Raw genomic sequence first — 22,414 nt, forward strand, 5'->3', positions numbered from 1 at the left:
ATAATGTAAATGTATATTTCATTTAAAAAAATGTTTTTCTACATTTGCAAAAATTTCTAAAAACCTGTTTCTGCTTTGCCATTATGGGGTATTGTGTGTAGGTTGATGAGGGGGGGGGGCAATTTAATACATTTAAGAAGAATTAGTAAGAATTATAATGAAATTCATCACGTACTTGTCGGTAGTTGAGAATCTCGCACTATCAAAAACAAAAAGAACAGCACAAGCTTGCAGATGGATGTCCCTACCAAATCAGAAGATCCACCCAGAACATGTTTTATACACACATTGGAAAAGCAAATGCTCAATTGATTATTTCCCAGATTGACAAAATGTACATTTCTCATCAATATTTAAAATATATTTACAAATACTTTCGGTGGACGACTAACACCCGTGAGTTATTATAGTGTCCTCTATCTATCTCTATGACTGGTACCCACTAGCTGTCAGTGGAATATTATGACGTAGTTTCCGGTATTACACCCGACTCACCAAAAAAACTGTCGAACTGGGAAGGAGCAGTCAAAAGGGGTCGAAAATACTCAAATAATCTAAAGTAAGTTAACGTTGTGTATGAATAAACCTCCTATCCCCGATACTGTCACGTCGTTCGTATTATCAAGAGAAGTAGCAAACCAGCATTTCACGATATGCTAACGTAATGTTAGTTTGGCTAATAGGTGGCTAGCTAACTAGCAACACTAATCTCTGGAGCTTTGATAGCACAGCACTCGTAAAACGAACGTCTATTTGTCAGATATGTTAACATCATACAATTACTTTCTACATGGACTAGTTTTGGTGGTTAGTGTAAACAATAAACAAGTAGGTCGCTAACTAGTATCTGGCTGGATGGCTCATTTTGACGGCTGTATGACGCAACGCGACAGGTGTTCTGAAGACTGGAATGTCTCCCCCTGAATTGTTGCTAGCTAGGTCAGGGGTGTCAGAGATCTAGTGTCTGTGTTTATGTTTATCCGCGACTTGTCTGTTGAATATAGTCATGCTGACTACGCTCTTGAGCACTAATATTTTCTTCAACTGGCCATACATAGGATTATATAGTAATCATCAGGACTGGCTGTGTCTCACTCATTAATTACATTATAAAAGCATTTAAAAGTATTAGCTAGCTAGCCAATATCCCCTTTTTTAATGATAAATTAACATAAACAATTCCAGAGACTGTCAATCTCTGCATGTCAATACATTTGAGTAGCCTAGTATTATTATTATTATTATTACCACAAGTAAGGACATTCAAAACGTTCAGATTCATAACTGTTTGAGAAGCATTGTCTTAATCACTTTCTCTATTTGACAGAACCCCAAGAAACATAGCTGCTTCACTCTCCACCAGGATTACATCGTGATTGGACACAGAACCATCTCCCCGCCAATGACAGCTCTTTAGAGAGAAAATACCCTGTCCACCACAGTCATTGGCTGAGCTGGACTTGAGATCACAATGATGAAGAGGATCTGAAGGAGTCTTCCTCCTCAGGTGAAGGAGGCGAGCCCTGTCCTTTCCCATCCCCTTGACACACCCATTAATATGAACCATGGACCCAGGAGCAGTTGACAGTCCCGTCACCTTAGTCATCAAGGCCCCCAACCAGAAGTATGACGACCAGACAATAAACTGTTTTCTCAACTGGACGGTAGAGAAACTGAAGAGTCACATCTCGAATGTGTACCCAAGCAAGCCGGTGAGTTGGTACTGCCATTTTTTGGTTTCCTCATCCCCACCATTCCATTAACTAAGGGGAGTGGATAGGACGGGGGAACCGTCCGCCTGGAGAGCTACTGGGTTTGCAGGCTTTTGCTCCAGCTCAGCTCTAGGTCTAACTCTCAAAGGAATAACCACAGTAAAAGTATCTGCAAAGTATACTGAACAAAACTATAAACGCAAAAATTTTAAATATTTTACTGAGTTGCAGTTCATATATTGAGTCAATTGAAATAAATGAATTCGACACTAATCTATGGATTTTACATGACTGTAATACAGATACCTTAAAAGAAAAGTAGGGTGTGGATCAGAAAACTAGTCAGTATCTGGTGATACCACCATTTTCCTCATGCAGGACGACACATCTCCTTTGCATAGAGTTGATTAGGCCGTTGATTATGGCCTGTGGAATGTTGTCCATCTCCTCTTCAATGGCTATGCAAAGTTGCATGATATTGGTGGGAACTGGAACATGCAATAATACATGTCGATCCAGAGCATCTCAAACACTATTACTGACTACAAAGGGAAACCCAGACGCAGCTGCCCAGTGATGCGTGCCTACCAGACAAGCTAAATGCCTTTTATGTTCGCTTCGAGGAAAGCAACACTGAAGCATGCACGAGAGCACGAGCTGTTTTGGATGACTGTGTGATAAAGCTCTCGGTAGCTGATGTGAACAAAACCTTTAAACAGGTCAACGGACCCACTGTCAAGTGTCTTCACTAGAGGTCGACCGATTATGATTTTTCAGCGCCGATACCGATTATTGGAGGACCAAAAAACAGCCGATACCAATTAACCGGACAATTTTTATTTTATTTGTAATAATGACAATTACAACAATACTGAATGAACACGTATTTTTACTTAATATAATACATCAATAAAATCAATGTAGCCCCAAATAAATAATGAAACGTGTTCAATTTGGTTTAAATAATGCAAAAACAAAGTGTTGGAGAAGAAAGTAAAAGTGCCATGTAAGAAAGCTAACGTTTAAGTTCCTTGCTCAGAACATGAGAACATATGAAAACTGGTGGTTCCTTTTAACACGAGTCTTCAATATTCCCAGGTAAGAAGTTTTAGGTTGTAGTTATTATAGGAATTATAGGACTATTTCCCTCTATACCATTTGTATTTCATTAACCTTTGACTATTGGATGTTCTTATAGGCACTTTAGTATTGCCAGTGTAACAGTATAGCTTCCGTCCCTCTCCTCGCCCCTACCTGGGCTCGAACCAGGAACACATCGACAACAGCCACCTTCGAAGCAGCGTTACGCATGCAGAGCAAGGGAAACGACCACAGGCTTAGAGCGAGTGACGTTTGAAACGCTGTTAGCGCGCGCTAACTAGCTAGCCATTTCACTTCGGTTACACCAGCCTCATCTCGGGAGTTGATAGGCTTGAAGTCATAAACAGTGCAATGCTTGACGCACAACGAAGAGCTGCTGGTAAAACGCACGAAAGTGCTGTTTGAATGAATGTTTATACTCCTGCTTCTGCCTACCACCGCTCAGTCAGATACTTGTATGCTCAGTCAGATTATATGCAACGCAGGACACTAGATAATATCTAGTAATATCATCAACCATGTGTAGTTAACTAGTGATTATGATTGATTGATTGTTTTTAAAAGATACGTTTAATGCTAGCTAGCAACTTACCTTGGCTTACTGCATTCGCGTAACAGGCAGTCAGTCTCCTTGTGGAGTGCACAAGGACAAGTTAACTTTAAGGTTGCAAGATTATCCCCCGAGCTGACAAGAGGAAAATCTGTCGTTCTGCCCCTGAACGAGGCAGTTAACCCACCGTTCCTAGGCTGTCATTGAAAATAAGAATGTGTTTTTAACTGACTTGCCTAGTTAAATAAAGGTGTAAAAAAAAATGTTAACTTGAAATCGGCCCTAATTAATCGGCCATTCCGATTAATCGGTCAACCACTAGTCTTCACTCACATTTTCAACATCTCCCTGACGGAGTCTGTAATACCTACATGTTTCAAGCAGACCACCATAGTCCCTGTGCCCAAGGAAACGAAGGTAACCTGCCTAAATGATTACTGCCCCCTGGCACTCGTGCTGGTAGCCATGAGGTGCTTTGAAAGGTTTTTCATGGCTCACATCAACAGCATCCTCCCGGACACCCTAGACCCACTCCAATTGGCATACGGCCCCAACGGATCCACAGATGACGCAATCGCACTCCATACCGCCCTTTCTCACCTGGACAAAATGAACACCTATGTGAGAATGCTGTTCATCGACTACAAGTCAGCGTTCAACACCATAGTGCCCACGAAGCTCATCACTAAGCTAAGGATCCTGGGACTAAACACCTATCTCTGCTACTGGTTCTTGGACTTCCTGACGGGCTGCCCCCAGGTGGTAAGAGTAGGCACTAACGCGTTTGCCACGCTGATCCTTAACACTGGGGCCCCTCAGGAGTGTGGACTCAGTCCCGTCCTGTATTCTCTGTTCACCCATGACTGCGTGGCCAAACACGATCCAACACCACCATTAAGTTTGCTGATGACACAACAGTGGTAGGCCTGATCACCGACAACGATGAGACGGCCTATAGGGAGGAGGTCAGAGAACTGGCAGTGTGGTGCCAGGACAACAACCTCTCCCTCAACGTGAGCAAGACGAAGGAGCTGATTGTGGACTACAGGAAAAGGCGGGCCAAACAGGCCCCCATTAGTGGAGCGGGTCGAGAGTTTCAAGTTCCTTGGTGTCCACATCATCAATGAACTATCATTGTCCAAACATACCAAGACAGTCGTGAAGAGGGTACGACAAAACCTTTTCCACCTCAGCAGACTGAAAAGATTTGGCATGGGCCCCCAGATCCTCAAAAGGTTTGACAGCTGCACCATCAATGGTTGCATCACTGCCTGGTATGGCAACTGCTCGGCATCTGACCGTGAGGAGTTACAGAGGGTTGTGCAAACGGCCCAGTACATCACTGGGGCTAAACTTCCTGCCATCCAGGACCTATAAATAGGCAGTGTCAGAGGAAAGCCCATAAAATTGTCAGACTTCAGTCACCCAAGTTGTAGACTGTTTTCTCTGCTGCCGCACGGCAAGTGGTACCGGAGCGCCAAGTCTAGGACCAAAAGGCTCCTCAAAAGCTTCTACGCCCAAGCCATTAGACTGTTGAAAAATTCATAAAAATCGCCACCAGATAATTTACATTGACCCCCCCCACCCCTTGTACACTGCTGCTACTCGCTGCTTGTTTGTTACCTATGCATAGTTACTAAGCCCCCACCTACAGTTGAAGTCGGAAGTTTACTTACACTTAGGTTGGAGTCATTAAAACTCATTTTTCAACCACTCCACAAATGTCTTGTTAACGAACTATAGTTTTGGCAAGTAGGTTAGGACATCTACTTTGTGTATGACACGAGTACATTTTCCAACAATTGTTTACAGACCGATTATTTCATTATAATTTACTGTATCACAATTACAGTGGGTCAGAAGTTTACATACACTAAGTTGGCTGTGCCTTTAAACAGCTTGGAAAATTCCAGAAAATTATGTCATGGCTTCAGAAGCTTCTGATAGGCGAATTGACATAATTTGAGTCAATTGGAGGTGTACCTGTGGCCTCTTCAAGGCCTCTTTGCTTGAAATCATGGGAAAATAAAAAGAAATCAGCCAAGACGTCAGAGAATAAATTGTAGACCTCCACAAGTCTGGTTCATCCTTGGGAGCAATTTCCTAACACCTGAAGTTAACACGTTCATATGTACAAACAACAGCACGCAAGTATAAACACCATGGGACCACGCAGCCATCATTACCACTCAGGAAAGAGACGCGTTCTGTCTCCTAGAGATAAACGTACTTTGGTGCGAAAAGTGCAAATCAATCCCAGAACAACAGCAGAGGAGGACCTTGTGAAGATGCTGGAGGAAACTGGTACAAAAGTATCTATATCCACAGTAAAACAAGTCCTATATCGACATAACCTGAAAGGCCACTCAGCAAGGAAGAAGCCACTGCTCCAAAACCGCCATAAAAGAAGCCAGACTATGGTTTGCAACAGCACATGAGGACAAAGCTCGTACTTTTTAGAGAAATGTCCTCTGGTCTGATGAAAAAAAAAATGGAACTCTTTGGCCATAATGACCATCATTATGCTTGTAAGCCAAAGAACACCATCCCAACCGGGAAACACTGGGGTGGCAGCATCATGTTGTTAGGGTGCTTTGCTGCAGGTAAGATGGCATCATGAGGAGGGAAAATGATGTGGGTATATTGAAGCAACATCTCAAGACATCAGTCAGGAAGTTAAAGCTTACACTGGCAATGGCTCTGGTGGACATTCCTGCAGCCAGCATTCCAATTGCAAGCTCCTTCATAACTTAAGACATCTGTGGCATTGTGTTGTGTGACAACTGCACATTTTAGAGTGGCCTTATGAAACATTTCTGCAACCTTTTACTTCAGCTCCTGAAACATGGGTCAAACACTTTACATGTTGCGTTTTATATTTTTGTTCAAAATAGTTTTGAAGTAGATTTCTTCAGAATTTGAGTAAGAAACAAGCCCTGATTTTTCATGTTATACACTTGTGAGGTAATTGCATTTGCTTTGTTTATCTTAGCATTTTCTATAACCAGAGGAAGCTGTAGACAGTCTAATTGTTTCCTAGCTGAGCTCCATAAACTGAAAGATGTGACAGCTGTTGAGTAAATCTCAAAACTGGACATCCACCTGGGAAAGCAGAACAAAACTGTGTAACCACAGCAACCAACCAAGCATCCTAAATGAAGGGATTAGTTAAGGGATATTATCTTAATAGTTCATTTGTCAGGTTTTCCAAAATGAATGACACATTGGGTTCTCTGCCACGTTGTTTATCTGTGAGCACTATCTTGCTGCGTCTTGACCACCAAAACAAAACCCAACTATTCCTTCTGAGCATAGACTACGTTTTGGGGATTTGAAATGCTTGCTTTTACATGTATGTAGGTCTACATTTACATGTAGTACCTGTCAAAAGTTTGGACACCTACTCATTCAAGGGTTTTTGTTTTAACTATTTTCTACATTGTAAAATAATAGCGAAGACATCAAAACTATGAATGAATACATATGGAATCATGTAGTAACCAAAAAGGTGTTAAGCAAATCAAAATATACTTGAGGTTCTTCAAAGTAGCCACCTTTTGCCTTGATGACAGCTTTGCATGCTCTTGGCATTGTCTCAACCAGCTTCGAGGTAGTCATCTGGAATGTATTTCAATTAACAGGTGTTCCTTGTTTCAAAGTGAATATGTGGAATGTCTTTCCTTAATGCATTTGAACCAATCAGTTGTATTGACACAGTAGGGGTGGTATACAGAAGAGAGCCCTATTTCGTAGAAGGCCAAGTCCATATTATGGCGAGAACAGCTCAAATAAGCAAAGAGAAACAACAGTCCATCATTCCTTTAAGACATGGATGCCAGTCGATACAGAAAATTTCAAGGACTTTTAAAGTTTCATCAAGTGCAGTCGCAAAAACCATCAAGTGCTATGATGAAACTGGCTCTCATAAGAACCGCCACAGGAAAGGAAGACCCAGATTTACCTCTGCTGCAGAGGATACATTCATTGGAGTTAACTGCACCTCAGATTGCAGCCCAAATAAATGCTTCACAGAGTTCAAGTAACAGACACATCTCAAAATCAACTGTTCAGAGGAGACTGCGTGAATCAGGCCTTCGTGGTTAAATTGCTGCAAAGAAACCACTACTAAAGGACCCCAATAAGAAGACTTGCTTGGGCCAAGAAACACGAGCAATGGACATTAGAACGGTCTAATGAGTCCAAATTTGAGATTTTTGCTTCCAACCGCTGTGTCTTTGTGAGATGCAGAGTAGGTGAACGGATGATCTCTGCATGTGTGGTTCCCACCGTGAAGCGAGGAGGTGTGATGGTGTGGGGGTGCTTTGCTGTTGACGCTGTTGGTGATTTATTTAAAATTCAAGGCACACTAACCAGCACGGCTACCACAGCATTCTGCAGTGATTCGCCATCCCATCTGGTTTGCGCCTAGTCCCGCTATCATTTGTTTTTCAACAGGACAATGACCCAAAACACACCTCCAGGCTGTGTAAGGACTATTTGACCAAGAAGGAGAGTGATGATGCTGCATCAGATGACCTGGCCTCCACAATCACCAGACCTCAACCCAATTGTGGTGGTTTGGGATAAGTTGGACCGCAGAGTGAAGGAAAAGCAGCCAACAAGTGCTCAGCATATGTGGGAACTCCTTCAAATTTTACTAGTCACATGCGCCGAATACAACCAGTTTTGACCTTACAGTGAAATGCTTACTTACGAGCCCCTAACTGACAGTTTATTTTTTTTTTTAAATATGGATAAGAATAAGAGATAAAAGTAACAGGTAATTAGAGGAGCAGTAAAAAATAACAATATATACAAGGGGGTGCCGGTACAGAGTCAATGTGCGGGGCACCGGTTAGTTGAGGTAGTATGTACATGTAGGTAGAGTTAATTAAAGTGACAATGCATAGATGACAACAGAAAGTGTCAGTGGAGGGGAGGGGGGCAATGTGAATAGAATAGTCTGTAGTATTCCCAGGTGGATGTCCAATAGTATTCCTCATGAAGCTGGTTGAGAGAATGCCAATAGTGTGCAAAGCTGTCATCAAAGCAAAGGGTGGCTACTTTGAAGGATCTCAAATATAAAATGTATTTTGATTTGTTTAACCCTTTTTTGGTTACTATATGATTCCATATGTGTTATTTCATAGTTTTGATGTCTACACTATTATTCTACAATGTAAAAAATAAAAACCCTTGAATGAGTTGGTGTCCCAACTTTTGACTGGTACTGTACATCATGTGAAATAATTCTGTAAGGTGTTGTTGTCTTGTGACGCTGCAGGTATGTGTTCAAGTGTGTAATCTACCCTCATCTAATGTAATCTAATCTGAAAATGCTTAGTCTCTCTGGAACACAAGCTAGGTTTCCATCCAATTGGTGCCAGATTTTCATGCAAATATTCTAAAATCTACATAAAAACAATGCACATGTTTTCCAACCAGAGATATTACTTATGTCATGTTCTGTCACTGTATCGGATCAATCAAACATTTAGGTCTATGGTTGCAATAGTACTTCTGTATTAAAAAATGTAATATTGCCCTACCACCTTGTTGATATACTTTCAGCGCCATTGTTCTTGCATGTAACGTTTTCCATAATTTTTGCATTTAGAGCTTATCAACCCAAACTGTGATTTTTTTTTATTTTTTATGATCTAGTAGCATATTCTGCAACATGGGCTTTCTCAGAATGACAGTTGTGTTGTTTTAGTCATCCAAGGATCAGCGGCTGGTATACTCGGGCCATCTCCTCCAGGACCACCTGCAACTGAGGGATGTCCTCAGGAAGGTAAAGACCACCCTCGACCTTGTCTCTGTTTTTCTGCTGTGGCATATGGTCGAGAGGTTTGGAGTATGGTGGACTAACACTATATCTGAAATGTTAGAATTGGTATGCAATATCACAGAAACCTCACTCAACATAACAGACAACTGACTGCTGAGCTGTCTGCTGTTATTGAATAGGGCCCACCCCCTTGTGTGTCTGAGAGAGAGGGCGAACGTGAGACTGTGACAGTATAACAATAGCTGATCCGATGTAGCAAGCAACATTGGTGAGGTTGGCTTTGTCCCTGAATTCTAGCCTGTTCCCTGAAATTCCTCCCTCCCTCGCTCACGCTCGCTCTCACTCTCACGTCCTCCAATCACCAAAACAGAATCAAATAATTAATTATGCCCTTCTCCTTTTCCCCCACATCCAACCCTCTATTTCTGCCTACAGCAGGAGGGTTATCACATGATGCACCTGGTGTGTGCCTCCCGTAGCCCACCAACCTCGCCCACGCCCCACTGCTCCACCCCCAGCTCGGTGACCTCTGACCCCAGCTCCAGCTCTGGGGTACGTCTAATGGTGTGGAGTCATTCTGTGGAGCTCAACAATTCAATCAGATAGAAATTAAATGCCTAGAACACATAACAGAAAGCTCTGTCATTTGGAATGGAGAGTGGGGTGTGGTCTATACGTTACATTTCTACTCTGTGACTGGGAACGTATCCGTTTGGTGTCTTTGCGGTAGGGCTGGGCGACATGAACCAAATATATCACAATATTTTTCAAATTTCTTGCGATATTTGAGTTTTTTAACATTACAAGTTCTAAATATGCTTTATTTATAGTGCATGACCCTGGGGTGGCAACACATACATTCTAAGGGTTTTTAATAGGGCTTTGGACATTCAATAAACTTCAACCAAAAGTTTGAATATAGTGGGCACTTTGAATCCAGTGATTGACACAATTAATGAAAAGGCGAGGGGGAGGTTATTGTGACAGGGTAGGAACCAACCAACATTACACACAGTGGCACAACACATTTAACAAACCAAACATTGAAATACCGTTATACAATGCAAAGTAAAAACCCAAGCTTGTCTGTGCATCAGTACCGGTGTGTGTGTGTGTGTGTATATAGTAAAATACTCTACCACCCAGCCCTACTTTGCAGCTGTCCTTATTCCCATAGGTGCATTGTTTTTTTAAACCTATATATTCCTTTGCTGGTTTATGATTGGTGTATGTCTTGTCACTCAGAGTTCAGACAGTGCTGGCTCCATCCCCCAAGCCACAACACCAAATCAGGACGGTCAGTCCGCTGCCTCAGTAGCAGGAAGTTATGATGGATTAAGGCATCGTGGAGGCTTCCCCCAATTTAACCCTCAAAATCCTACCTCTACTGGTATAATGCAATGGTAAGCATTGTTCTCGTGTATTGGGATCAATTCTAGTTCCGTTTCTACCTAGTCAGGAAAATAAGTGAAATTCAATTTTAAAAAATGGTGGGAATAATGCAGAAAATATTGTGTGCGCATGATTTTTGATTGCATGTGTTACTGTTTTTCCTCCATAGGCCAGATGGGACGCAGGTCCCAGTACAGGGGGGTATGGCTGCAGGTGTGCCCCCCCACCCCATGTACATGCCCATGCAGGTCCTCTGGTGGCAGCAAATGTATGCACGCCACTACTACATGCAATAGTAAGTCAGTCGTCTGCATTTAGAGCCCAATCCTAACAACCCATAAGGACCACATACATTTCTGTTGGAATGAGTTATATTCACTGGCTTCTATCTGCTAATACTTATTTATGTCTTTCTTTCTCTCCCTCTTCCAGTCAAGCAGCAGTGGCAGCCTCACAGCCCCCCTCCACCCCTCCCTCCTCCCCCAGTCCCACCCACTCCCCCCAACCCGCACAGCCCAATGAAGCTCCACCTCCCCTGGGACCTAACCCCATTCAAGAGGACAGGGCGGCCAATCCCAATATCCAGATGAATGCCCAGGGCGGGGCCGTGCTAAATGAGGATGAACTGAACCGGGATTGGCTGGACTGGATGTACGCGGTCTCCCGCGCTGCCATCTTGCTCAGCATTGTGTATTTCTACTCCTCCTTTGGCCGCTTCGTCATGGTGATAGGCGCCATGCTGCTCGTCTTTTTGTGAGTTCTCTTCTGTACACTATCAGTTTGACATTAGAATGGATACTTTTGAAGGACCCTGTTTACTTTGTACAGTGGGCTCCAAAATGACTGGCAACCCTGACTGGCAATGCACAAACAATACTTGAAAAAATATAAACAATATAATTATAGAGAAACTCAAAACACCAACATGTGAGAAATACTCTACTTTATTAATATTTCAATGGAACCCACCAAAGTAATTTATTGATTTAATAAATGAGGTAATGCAATATCCCTTTGTCATCCAACACTATGAAAAAAACAAAAGAACTGGCAGTTCAAAAGAGACAGATGGTCATAGACCTTCATAAAGCAAACCAATGTGTATTTGTCACGTGCACTGAATACAACCTTACAGTGAAATGCTTACTTACAGGCCCTAACCAACAGTACAATTTTTAAGTAAAAAAATAGGTATTAGGTGAACAATAGATAAGTAAAGAAATAAAAAAACACAGTAAAAAGGTCAGTTGCTATATACAGTAGCGAGGCTATAACAGTAGCGAGGCTATATACAGGCACCGGTTAGTCAGGCTAATTGAGGTAATACAGTGGGGCAAAAAAGTATTTAGTCAGCCATCAATTGTGCAAGTTCTCCCACTTAAAAAGATAAGAGGCCTGTAATTTTCATCATAGGTACACTTCAACTATGACAGACAAAATGAGGGGGAAAAAATCCAGAAAATCACATTGTAGGATTTTTAATTAATTTATTTGCAAATTATGGTGAAAAATAAGTATTTGGTCAATAACAAAAGTTAATCTCAATACTTTGTTATATACCCTTTGTTGGCAATGACAGAGGTCAAACATTTTCTAGAAGTCTTCACAAGGTTTTCACACACTGTTGCTGGTATTTTGGGCCATTCCTCCATGCAGATCTCCTCTAGAGCAGTGATGTTTTGGGGCTGTTGCTGGGCAACACGGACTTTCAACTCCCTCCAAAGATTTTCTATGGGGTTGAGATCTGGAGACTGGCTAGGCCACTTCAGGACCTTGAAATGCTTCTTACGAAGCCACTCCTTCGTTGCCCGGGCGGTGTGTTTTGTATCATTGTCATGCTGAAAGACCCAGCCACTTTTCATCTTCAATGCCCTTGCTGATGGAAGGAGGTTTTCACTCAAAATCTCACGATACATGGCCCCATTCATTCTTTCCTTTACACGGATCAGTCGTCCTGGTCCCTTTGCAGAAAAACAGCTCCAAAGCATGATGTTTCCACCCCCATGCTTCACAGTAGGTATGGTGTTCTTTGGATGCAACTCAGCATTCTTTGTCCTCCAAACACGACGAGTTGAGTTTTTACCAAAAAGTAATATTTTGGTTTCATCTGACCATATGACATTCTCCCAATCTTCTTCTGGATCATCCAAATGCTCTCTAGCAAACTTCAGACGGGCCTGGACATGTACTGGCTTAAGCAGGGGGACACGTCTGGCACTGCAGGATTTGAGTCCCTGGCGGCGTAGTGTGTTACTGATTGTAGGCTTTGTTACTTTGGTCCCAGCTTTCTGCAGGTCATTCACTAGGTCCCCCCGTGTGGTTCTGGGATTTTTGCTCACCGTTCTTGTGATCATTTTGATCCCACGGGGTGAGATCTTGCGTGGAGCCCCAGATCGAGGGAGATTATCAATGGTCTTGTATCTCTTCCATTTCCTAATAATTGCTCCCACATTTGATTTCTTCAAACCAAGCTGCTAACCTATTGCAGATTCAGTCTTCCCAGCCTGGTGCAGGTCTACAATTTTGTTTCTGGTGTCCTTTGACAGCTCTTTGGTCTTGGCCATAGTGGAGTGTGACTGTTTGAGGTTGTGGACAGGTGTCTTTTATACTGATAACAAGTTCAAACAGGTGCCATTAATACAGGTAACGAGTGGAGGACAGAGGAGCCTCTTAAAGAAGAAGTTACAGGTCTGTGAGAGCCAGAAATCTTGCTTGTTTGTTGGTGACCGAATACATATTTTCCACCATAATTTGCAAATAAATTCATAAAAAATCCTACAATGTGATTTTCTGGATTTTTTTCCCCCTCATTTTGTCTGTCATAGTTGAATTGAATCTATGATGAAAAGTACAGGCCTCTCATCTTTTGAAGTGGGAGAACTTGCACAATTGGTGGCTGACTAAATACTTTTTTGCCCCACTGTATGTACATGTAGGTATAGTTACAGTGACTATGCATAGATAATAAACAGAGTAGCAGCAGCGTAAAAGAGGGGGTGGCGGGACACAATGGAAATAGTCCGGGTAGCCATTTTATTGCCTGTTCAGGAGTCTTATGGCTTGGGGGTAGAAGCTGTTGAGAAGCCTTTTGATCCTAGACTTGGCGGTCCGGTACCGCTTGCCATGCGGTAGTAGAGAGAACAGTCTATGATTAGGGTGGCTGGGGTCTTTGTCAATTTTTAGGGCCTTCCTCTGACACTGCCTGTTGTAGAGGTCCTGGATGGCAGAAAGCTTGGCCCCAGTGATGTACTGGGCACTACGCATTACCCTCTGTAGTGCCTTGCGGGCGTAGGCCGAGCAGTTGCCGTACCAGGCAGTGATGCAACCAGTCAGGATGCTCTCGATGTTGCACCTGTAGAATCTTTTGAGGATCTGAGGACCCATGCCAAATCTTTTTAGTTTTCTGAGGGGGAATAGGCTTTGTCGTGCCCTCTTCACGACGGTCTTGGTCTGTTTGGACCATTCTAGTTTGTTGGTGATGTGGACACCAAGGAACATGAAGCTCTCAACCTGCTCCATTACAGCCCCATCAATGAGAATGGTGGCGTGCTCAATCCTCCTTTTCTTGTAGTCCACAATCATCTCCTTTGTCTTGATTACGTTGAGGGATAGGTTGTTATTCTGGCACCACCCGGCCAGGTCTCCGACCTTCTTCCTATAGGCTGTCTTGTCGTCTGCAAAGTTATTGATGGTGTTGGAGTCATGCTTGGCCACGCAGTGCAAGTGCTTGGAGCCAAACGTCAATTAAATTATGACTGGAAGAAGGTGCTCTGGTCAGATGAGACCACAATTTAAGGTTTTGGTGTCGAAACAGAGATGCATACAAGGAGAGGCACCTCGTACGTTGAAATATGGTGGTGGGTCAGTGATGTTTTGGGGCTGTTTTAATTCCAGAGGTTAAGATTGATGGCATAATGAATTCCACCAAGAATCAGGCAATTTTGGCTGACATTCTGTTTGCCTCTGCCAGAAGGCTTGGACTTGGCCGTAGGTGGACTTTCCAACAAGACAGTGACCCAAAACATACCTCAAGATCCACCCAAATGCTTCTGTGACAGCAACATCAATGTTCTGCCATGGCCATGTCAGTCGCCGGACCTCAATCCAATCCAAAACCTGTGGGCTGAGTTGAAGAGGGCAGTTGATAAGTGCAAACCCAAGAATGTGAAGGATCTTGAAAGGATCTGCATAGAAGAATGGTCCAAAATCGCTCCAAATGTGTTCCTTTACCTTGTCAAACATTACAGGAAAAGACCATGCTGTTATCCTTGCCAGAGGTGGATGCACTAAGTACTAAATGAGGACTGCCAATAATTATGAAACCTTGATTTTGATTAAATGTATGTGTTAAATAATTGTATGATTTTGGTGGGTTCCATTAAAACATTAATAAAGTACAGTATTTCTCACATGTTGGTATTTTGAGTTTCTCTATAATTATATTGTTTATATTTGTTCAAGTATTGTTTGTGCATTGTCAGTCAGGGGTGACAGTAATTTTGGAGCCCACTGTGTCTGTGTGTGAGATACTAATTTTGTGGTGTTAACTAGGCACAGGGCTGGTTGGTTCCCCTTTAGGCCAGAGCTGCAGAACCCCGGAGGAGAAGGAGCGGGGTTAGCTCATCAGGACGAGGCAGAGAGACACCAGGACATCCAGGAGATGGTAGGTGCTCCTTGTTTAAGATGGACTCCATCTCTGTCTGTGTGGTTGTTTTTCTGTCTGATCGGTCTGTCTGTGTGGTTGTTTTTCTGTCTGTGTCCAAGCTGCTCCTTTCTCTCTGCCACATTCTCTCTCCGTCTCTGCTTTTTAAACCGATGGTCCTTCTCTTATTCTCTCTCATTTTCTCGTTCTGTTTCTCTCCATCTCAGGAGCGGATGATGGATGAAGGGCTAGAGGATGAGGAGGGCGACAGTGGAGAGGAAGGCCCAGAGGACCCGGCAGCTCCCGCTGCCCCCCGCCACCACGGCTTCCTGGCCTCCGCCTGGTCCTTCATCAGCACCTTCTTCACCTCTCTCATCCCAGAGGGACCCCCCACCCCGCCAACTAAATCAGGGAGGGAGACCCCCCAGTAACAACCTCCCATGCTGCCAAATACCAGACTGTAAAAAGTGCTGCAGTGTGGGGGAAGTCTTGAATAAATCAATGAGCATCGAACAAACTAACATGTTATGCCATGTTAAACAAGCTAACAATGCTTTATATTACAGAGGCTTCTCTGATTTCATTATACAAACCGGTACACACACACACTTTTACCTTTGATCATGTCTGCTCATTCAGATTTTGGTGGCACTGAAAGACCTCGAAAGGTCATCCATTGTAAGCAGTGATACAGCCATTGCATTTATCGTTTTGGTTTTGGAGAATAGATGAAAGGACATACACACCTAAATGTGTATGAATATTGCAATGACTCTAGCACATTGATTCTCTGTGTATATGAGCATTATCTATTTACATATAAATATATACATCTTAATTCCTGACAAAATGCGTTTTTGAATAAAAGCCTTGTGGTTTCGTGTGTGAACTGTCTTCTATGATTGGTTCAATTGAAGGGCAAGTGAGATGTTCTCTATTTGACCTACTTTAAGTGGAAGTTCATGCTCTTTTTCATCTGGTGCAGTTGACGTAGTGGAATTGAATCATCTGTTCAAAGCCCTGTAACCATAGATATCCTATAATGAGTAGTCTATGCATGATACAGCTTAGATAACTCAGGAATTATACTTCATCCTTCAAGATGGCTGCTTGATGACTACTCAAATCAAGTTTATTGGTCACGTACACAGGTTTGCAGATGTTATCGCAGGTGCAGAGAAATGCTTGTATTTCTTGCTCCAACAGTGCAGTAATACCTAGTAATAAACTCCATACCCAATGGGCACTATGATGTTAAAGTAGAGGAGCAGCAGTAGGAGGAACGTGAGAACCTATGGCATGATGGTGGTTACTTCAACCTAGAATCGCTAACAGATTCTGAGGCCTTTTTTGAGACCACCACCTGGGTCTCTGGAAGCTGAAGAAACCTCTAGCCACCTTAACCTCTATGACGGGTAGGCAACCATGTTCATGGAGTACTGCGGGATTTTGTTCAAACTAGGCACCACACCTGACCAGCTGAGCTAATTGATCAGTTCAGAGATTAGGATCTGGAAAAACATTTTTGCCCGCATTACAGAAGGCTATATCGGTCTGCTGATACAGGACAAGCAAAGGCCCAGTGCACTACTTTTGTGAATAGAAATTATTATTCAATTCTACTTTTTCAGGGGGTGCAGCAGCAGCACCCCTACTTCCCGTGACTATGCTTGTGACATGTTTTCTCAATTCTGAGGGTGATAGTTGATCATCTTTCCAGACAACAAATGACACTTTCGGAGTTATTACATTTTGTGACAGGTAGGCTTTTTAAAGTTTTGATTGTGTTAGTGCATTTTGCAAGAGAAATGTGTTGTTTCTCTCAACTAATATGAGACGGATACATTTCTATAGGCAATGTTGGTAATCTCCAAATAAAACAACTTCGATCCACACTCCCGTCTGTAGCCATGAAGTGCTTTGAAAGGCTAGTCATGGCTCACATCAACGCCGCCATCCCAGAAACCCTAGACCCACTCAAATTTGCATACTGCCCCAACAGATCCACAGATGATGCAGTCACTATTGCACTCCACACTGCCCTTTCCCACCTGGACAAAAGGAACACCTATGTGAGAATGCTGTTCATTGACTACAGCTCAGCGTTCAACACCCTAGTGCCCTCAAAGCTCATCAATAAGCTAAGGACCCTGGGACTAAACACCTCCCTCTGCAACTGGATCCTGGACTTCCTGACGGGCCGTCCCCAGGTGGTAAGGGTAGGTAACAACACATCCGCCACGCTGAGCCTCAACACAGAGGCCCCTCAGGGGTGCGTGCTCAGCCCCCTCCTGTACTCCCTGTTCACTCATGACTGCACGGCCAGGCGCGACTCTAACACCGTCATTAAATTTGCCGATGACACAACAGTGGTAGGCCTGATCACCGACAACAACGAGACAGCCTATAGGGAGGTCAGAGACCTGACCGTGTGGTGCAAGGACAACAACCTCTCCCTCAACGTGATCAAGACTACAGGAAAAGGAGGACCAAGCACGCCCCCATTCTCATCGAAGGGGCTGCAATGGAGCTGTTTGAGATGTCCACATCACCAACAAACTAACATGGTCCAAGCACACCATGACAGTCGTGAAGCAGACACAACAAAAACTATTCCCCCTCAGGAGACTGAAAATATTTGGCATGGGTCCTCAGATCCTCAAAAAGTTCTATAGCTGCACCATTGAGAGTATCCTGACTGGTTGCATCACAACTGCTTGGCCTCCGACTGCAAGGCGCTACAGAGGGTAGTGTGAACGGCCTAGTACATCACTGGAGCCAAGCTTCCTGCCATCCAGGACCTCTATGCTAATCTGTGTCAGAGGATGGCCCTGAAAATTGTCGAAGACTCCAGCCTCCTTAGACTGTTCTCTCTTCTACCACACAAAAAGCGGTATCGGAGCGCCAGGTCTAAGTCCAAGTGGCTTCTAAACAGCTTCTACCCCCAAGCCATAAGACTCCTGAACATCTAGTCAAATGGCTACCCAGACTATTCACATTGCCCCTCCCCTCTTCACACCATTGCCACTCTCTTGTTGTCATCTATGCAGAGTCACTTTAATTAACTCTACCTACATGTACATACTACCTCAACTAACCGGTGCCCTGCACATTGACTCTGTACCGGCACCCCCCTGTATATATTGTTATTTTTTACTGCTCCTCTAATTACCTGTTACTTTTATCTCTTATTCTTATCCATATTTTATTTAACTGCACTGTCAGTTAGGGGCTCGTAAGTTGTATTCGGCGCATGTGGCAAATAAAATTTGATTTGGTTTGATTTGATTTGATTGGTTCAGTTGAATGACACTTGAGAGAGGTTCTCTAATTGACCTGCAGGTGGTACAATTGTAAACAAAATATAAAAAGCTTGTGATTTTAGAACGGTACTGTTTAGCTGTCTGTGGGTGATCAGTGAATGCTGGGCTTTGTCGGTGTCCTCTGAGCCTGAGTGGTTCTCAGTAGACCTACAGGCTGGATCGGTGCTTAACATTTTTTTTTAACAAGGCACACATGGCCTGTCAGACTCTTCCTATTTTTCATGCAGTCAATGTCAGGTGCAGGAGAAATGTGACTCGTGGCACTGCTCAGTGGACAAACTCATACGTAGATTTTGGTAGTAACTGAGTGCATTCACTTCAGTGCTCTTTTTCATCTGGTGCAGGTACAGGCGACATAGCAACAGTGGGAAATGTATCAGCCAAACAGAGCCCTGTAACCATAGAGATCCTTTTCAAATGGAATGTAATCATATGCCTGTAACAGCATGTGTTATGATGTCACAAAACCATCATCATGGAATCCATCAGTTACTTAATCATTGGCAACAATTACATTTACATTTAAGTCATTTAGCAGACGCTCTTATCCAGAGCGACTTACAAATTGGTGCATTCACCTTATGACATCCAGTAGAACAATCTCTTTACAATAGTGCATCTAAGTCTTAAAGGGGGGTGAGAAGGATTACTTATCCTATCCTAGGTATTCCTTAAAGAGGTGGGGTTTCAGGTGTCTCCGGAAGGTGGTGATTGACTCCGCTGTCCTGGCGTCGTGAGGGAGTTTGTTCCACCATTGGGGGCCAGAGCAGCGAACAGTTTTGACTGGGCTGAGCGGGAACTGTACTTCCTCAGTGGTAGGGAGGCGAGCAGGCCAGAGGTGGATGAACGCAGTGCCCTTGTTTGGGTGTAGGGCCTGATCAGAGCCTGGAGGTACTGAGGTGCCGTTCCCCTCACAGCTCCGTAGGCAAGCACCATGGTCTTGTAGCAGATGCGAGCTTCAACTGGAAGCCAGTGGAGAAGGCAGAGGAGCGGGGTGGCGTGAGAGAACTTGGGAAGGTTGAACACCAGACGGGCTGCGGCGTTCTGGATGAGTTTTAGGGGTTTAATGGCACAGGCAGGGAGCCCAGCCAACAGCGAGTTGCAGTAATCCAGACGGGAGATGACAAGTGCCTGGATTAGGACCTGCGCCGCTTCCTGTGTGAGGCAGGGTCGTACTCTGCGGATGTTGTAGAGCATGAACCTACAGGAATGGGCCACCGCCTTGATGTTAGTTGAGAACGACAGGGTGTTGTCCAGGATCACGCCAAGGTTCTTAGCGCTCTGGGAGGAGGACACAATGGAGTTGTCAACCGTAATGGCGAGATCATGGAACGGGAGGAACGGGAGTCCTTCCCGGGAGGAAGAGCAGCTCCGTCTTGCCGAGGTTCAGCTTGAGGTGGTGATCCGTCATCCACACTGATATGTCTGCCAGACATGCAGAGATGCGATTCGCCACCTGGTCATCAGAAGGGGAAAGGAGAAGATTAATTGTGTGTCGTCTGCATAGCAATGATAGGAGAGACCATCTGAGGTTATGACAGAGCCAAGTGACTTGGTGTATAGCGAGAATAGGAGAGGGCCTAGAACAGAGCCCTGGGGGACACCAGTGGTGAGAGCGCGTGGTGAGGAGACAGATTCTCGCCACGCCACCTGGTAGGAGCGACCTGTCAGGTAGGACGCAATCCAAGCGTGGGCCGCGCCGGAGATGCCCAACTCGGAGAGGGTGGAGAGGAGGATCTGATGGTTCAAAGTATCGAAGGCAGCCGATAGGTCTAGAAGGATGAGAGCAGAGGAGAGAGAGTTAGCTTTAGCAGTGCGGAGCGCCTCTGTGATACAGAGAAGAGCAGTCTCAGTTGAATGACTAGTCTTGAAACCTGACTGATTTGGATCAAGAAGGTCATTCAGAGAGAGATAGCGGGAGAGCTGGCCAAGGACGGCACGTTCAAGAGTTTTGGAGAGAAAAGAAAGAAGGGATACTGGTCTGTAGTTGTTGACATCGGAGGGATCGAGTGTAGGTTTTTTCAGAAGGGGTGCAACTCTCGCTCTCTTGAAGACGGAAGGGACGTAGCCAGCGGTCAGGGATGAGTTGATGAGCGAGGTGAGGTAAGGCAGAAGGTCTCCGGAAATGATACAATGATAGAAGTCACTCCAATGACAGATTGATGACAACACTACCTTCATCGAGATATCCACCTTCAGAGAGGACTGTTGAGATCTTTAGTATTTTATTTAATCAGGCAAGTCAGTTAAGAACAAATTCTTATCTACAATGACGACCTACCCCGGCGGCGCTGGGCCAGTTGTACGCCACCCTATGGGACTTCCAATCACGGCTGGATGTGATACAGCCTGGATTTGAACCAGGGACTGTAGTGACACCTCTTGCATTGAGATGCAATGCCTTAGACCGCTGCGCCACTCAGGAGCCCAATAACCTACATTTGATTTTGAATGCAGCGACCGTGTCCATCGATAATATGATCCCTCCGCGTTATAAACCTGGGCTTAGGTTGAACCGTCCTGGGGACTGTTATTTTGATGTACTCTATGTTGACAATTATATCATGGATATACTTAGGTGTAAACAATACAGAACTGATAAAAGTGGTTTTGTGGACTGTCATAATCTCAGTTAACCCAGAACCAAAATCTTATGTAATTTGGTCAGATTTTATGTTTACGTAGTCTGTCCACCAGGGATTATGACTGTCGTGTGGTTTTTTGTCTAATTTGTATTCCTCAGGTCTTAAGACAAATTATCATCATTGATGACAGCAGTGATGAAGAAGAAGAAGTTGTTATCAGGGTGGGGGGTATGATATTTGTGCATCTGTAACTTTCTCACTCCTCATTATTCACAATTCATTCATAATTATCCATAAACATGGTACCAGCCACATTAATGTAGAAGTGTTTAGAAACATATTCTACTCTTATTTACAGTGGTGTAAAGTACTTAAGTAAAAATACTTCAAAGTACTACTTAAGTAGTTTTTTGGGGGTATCTGTACTTTACTATTTATATTTTTGACAACTTTTACTTTTACTTCACTACATTCCTAAAGAAAATGATGTACTTTTTACTCCATACATTTTCCCTGACACCCAAAAGTGTTCGTTACATGTTGAATGCTTAGCAGGACAGGAATATGGTCTAATTCCCACACTTATCAAGAGACTATCCCTGGTCATCACTACTGCCTCTGATCTGGCGGACTCACTAAACACATGCTTCGTTTGTAAATGATGTCTGAGTGTTGGAGTGTGCCCCTGGCTATCTGTAAATAACTAGAAAATGTGTCTGTCTGCTTTGCTTAATATAAGGAATTTGAAATTATTCATACTTGTACTTTTACTTTTGATACTTAAGTATATTTAAAACCAAAAACTTTTAGACTTTTACTCAAGTAGTATTTTTATGGGTGATTTTCACTTTTACGCAAGTCATTTCTATTAAGGTATCTTTACTTTCACTCAAGTATGACAATTGGTTACTTTTTCCACCACTGCTTATTTACAATAAAAGTGACAAAAAAATGACACAATACATGATTTACAATTAATTTATATTGGACACAAAATCATCTGAAACACAACCAAAACAAAAAGCAAATGCATCCAACAAATTTGTAGAGTCACAAGCTTCATGTAGACGTTGTGTGCTACGAATATGGGACCAAAGTGAATTTGTCCCAATACCTTTGCCACAATAAAATGGGGGGACTATGTACAAAAAGTGCTGTTATTTCTAAACGGTTAACCCGATATGGATCGAAATACCCTCAAATACAAGCTGACAGTCTGCACAACAAAACATGTGTCATTGTCCCAATACTTTTGGAGCTCACTGGACTTATCTACCATTGGTTATAGCACTTCACAATGTTGTGGCCCATTATCACC

General features: G+C 43.5%; 1 protein-coding gene across 1 annotated transcript; it reads left to right on the forward strand.

The window, feature by feature from the left end:
- Positions 1–411: 411 nt before the first annotated feature.
- LOC118364477 (homocysteine-responsive endoplasmic reticulum-resident ubiquitin-like domain member 2 protein) lies at positions 412–15,619 on the forward strand. Its single transcript, XM_035746038.2, has 9 exons — positions 412–559; positions 1,328–1,712; positions 9,080–9,157; positions 9,590–9,706; positions 10,400–10,557; positions 10,716–10,841; positions 10,979–11,299; positions 15,098–15,209; positions 15,416–15,619. The coding sequence occupies exons 2-9, from the start codon at positions 1,566–1,568 to the stop codon at positions 15,617–15,619; spliced, it is 1,263 nt and encodes a 420-aa protein (XP_035601931.2). The 5' UTR covers positions 412–559; positions 1,328–1,565.
- The last annotated feature ends 6,795 nt before the right edge of the window (positions 15,620–22,414 follow it).

The sequence above is a fragment of the Oncorhynchus keta genome, chromosome 31 (genome assembly GCF_023373465.1).
Source record: "Oncorhynchus keta strain PuntledgeMale-10-30-2019 chromosome 31, Oket_V2, whole genome shotgun sequence".
Taxonomy (NCBI): domain Eukaryota; kingdom Metazoa; phylum Chordata; class Actinopteri; order Salmoniformes; family Salmonidae; genus Oncorhynchus; species Oncorhynchus keta.

Bases quoted from the DNA above. Each gene is read 5' to 3' on its own strand.
- LOC118364477 (XM_035746038.2), top strand. From the start codon at position 1,566: ATGGACCCAGGAGCAGTTGACAGTCCCGTCACCTTAGTCATCAAGGCC. The intron at 9,158-9,589 runs GTAAAGACCACC...TTCTGCCTACAG, and splicing joins TGAGGGATGTCCTCAGGAAG to CAGGAGGGTTATCACATGAT. The intron at 10,558-10,715 runs GTAAGCATTGTT...TTTCCTCCATAG, and splicing joins TCTACTGGTATAATGCAATG to GCCAGATGGGACGCAGGTCC.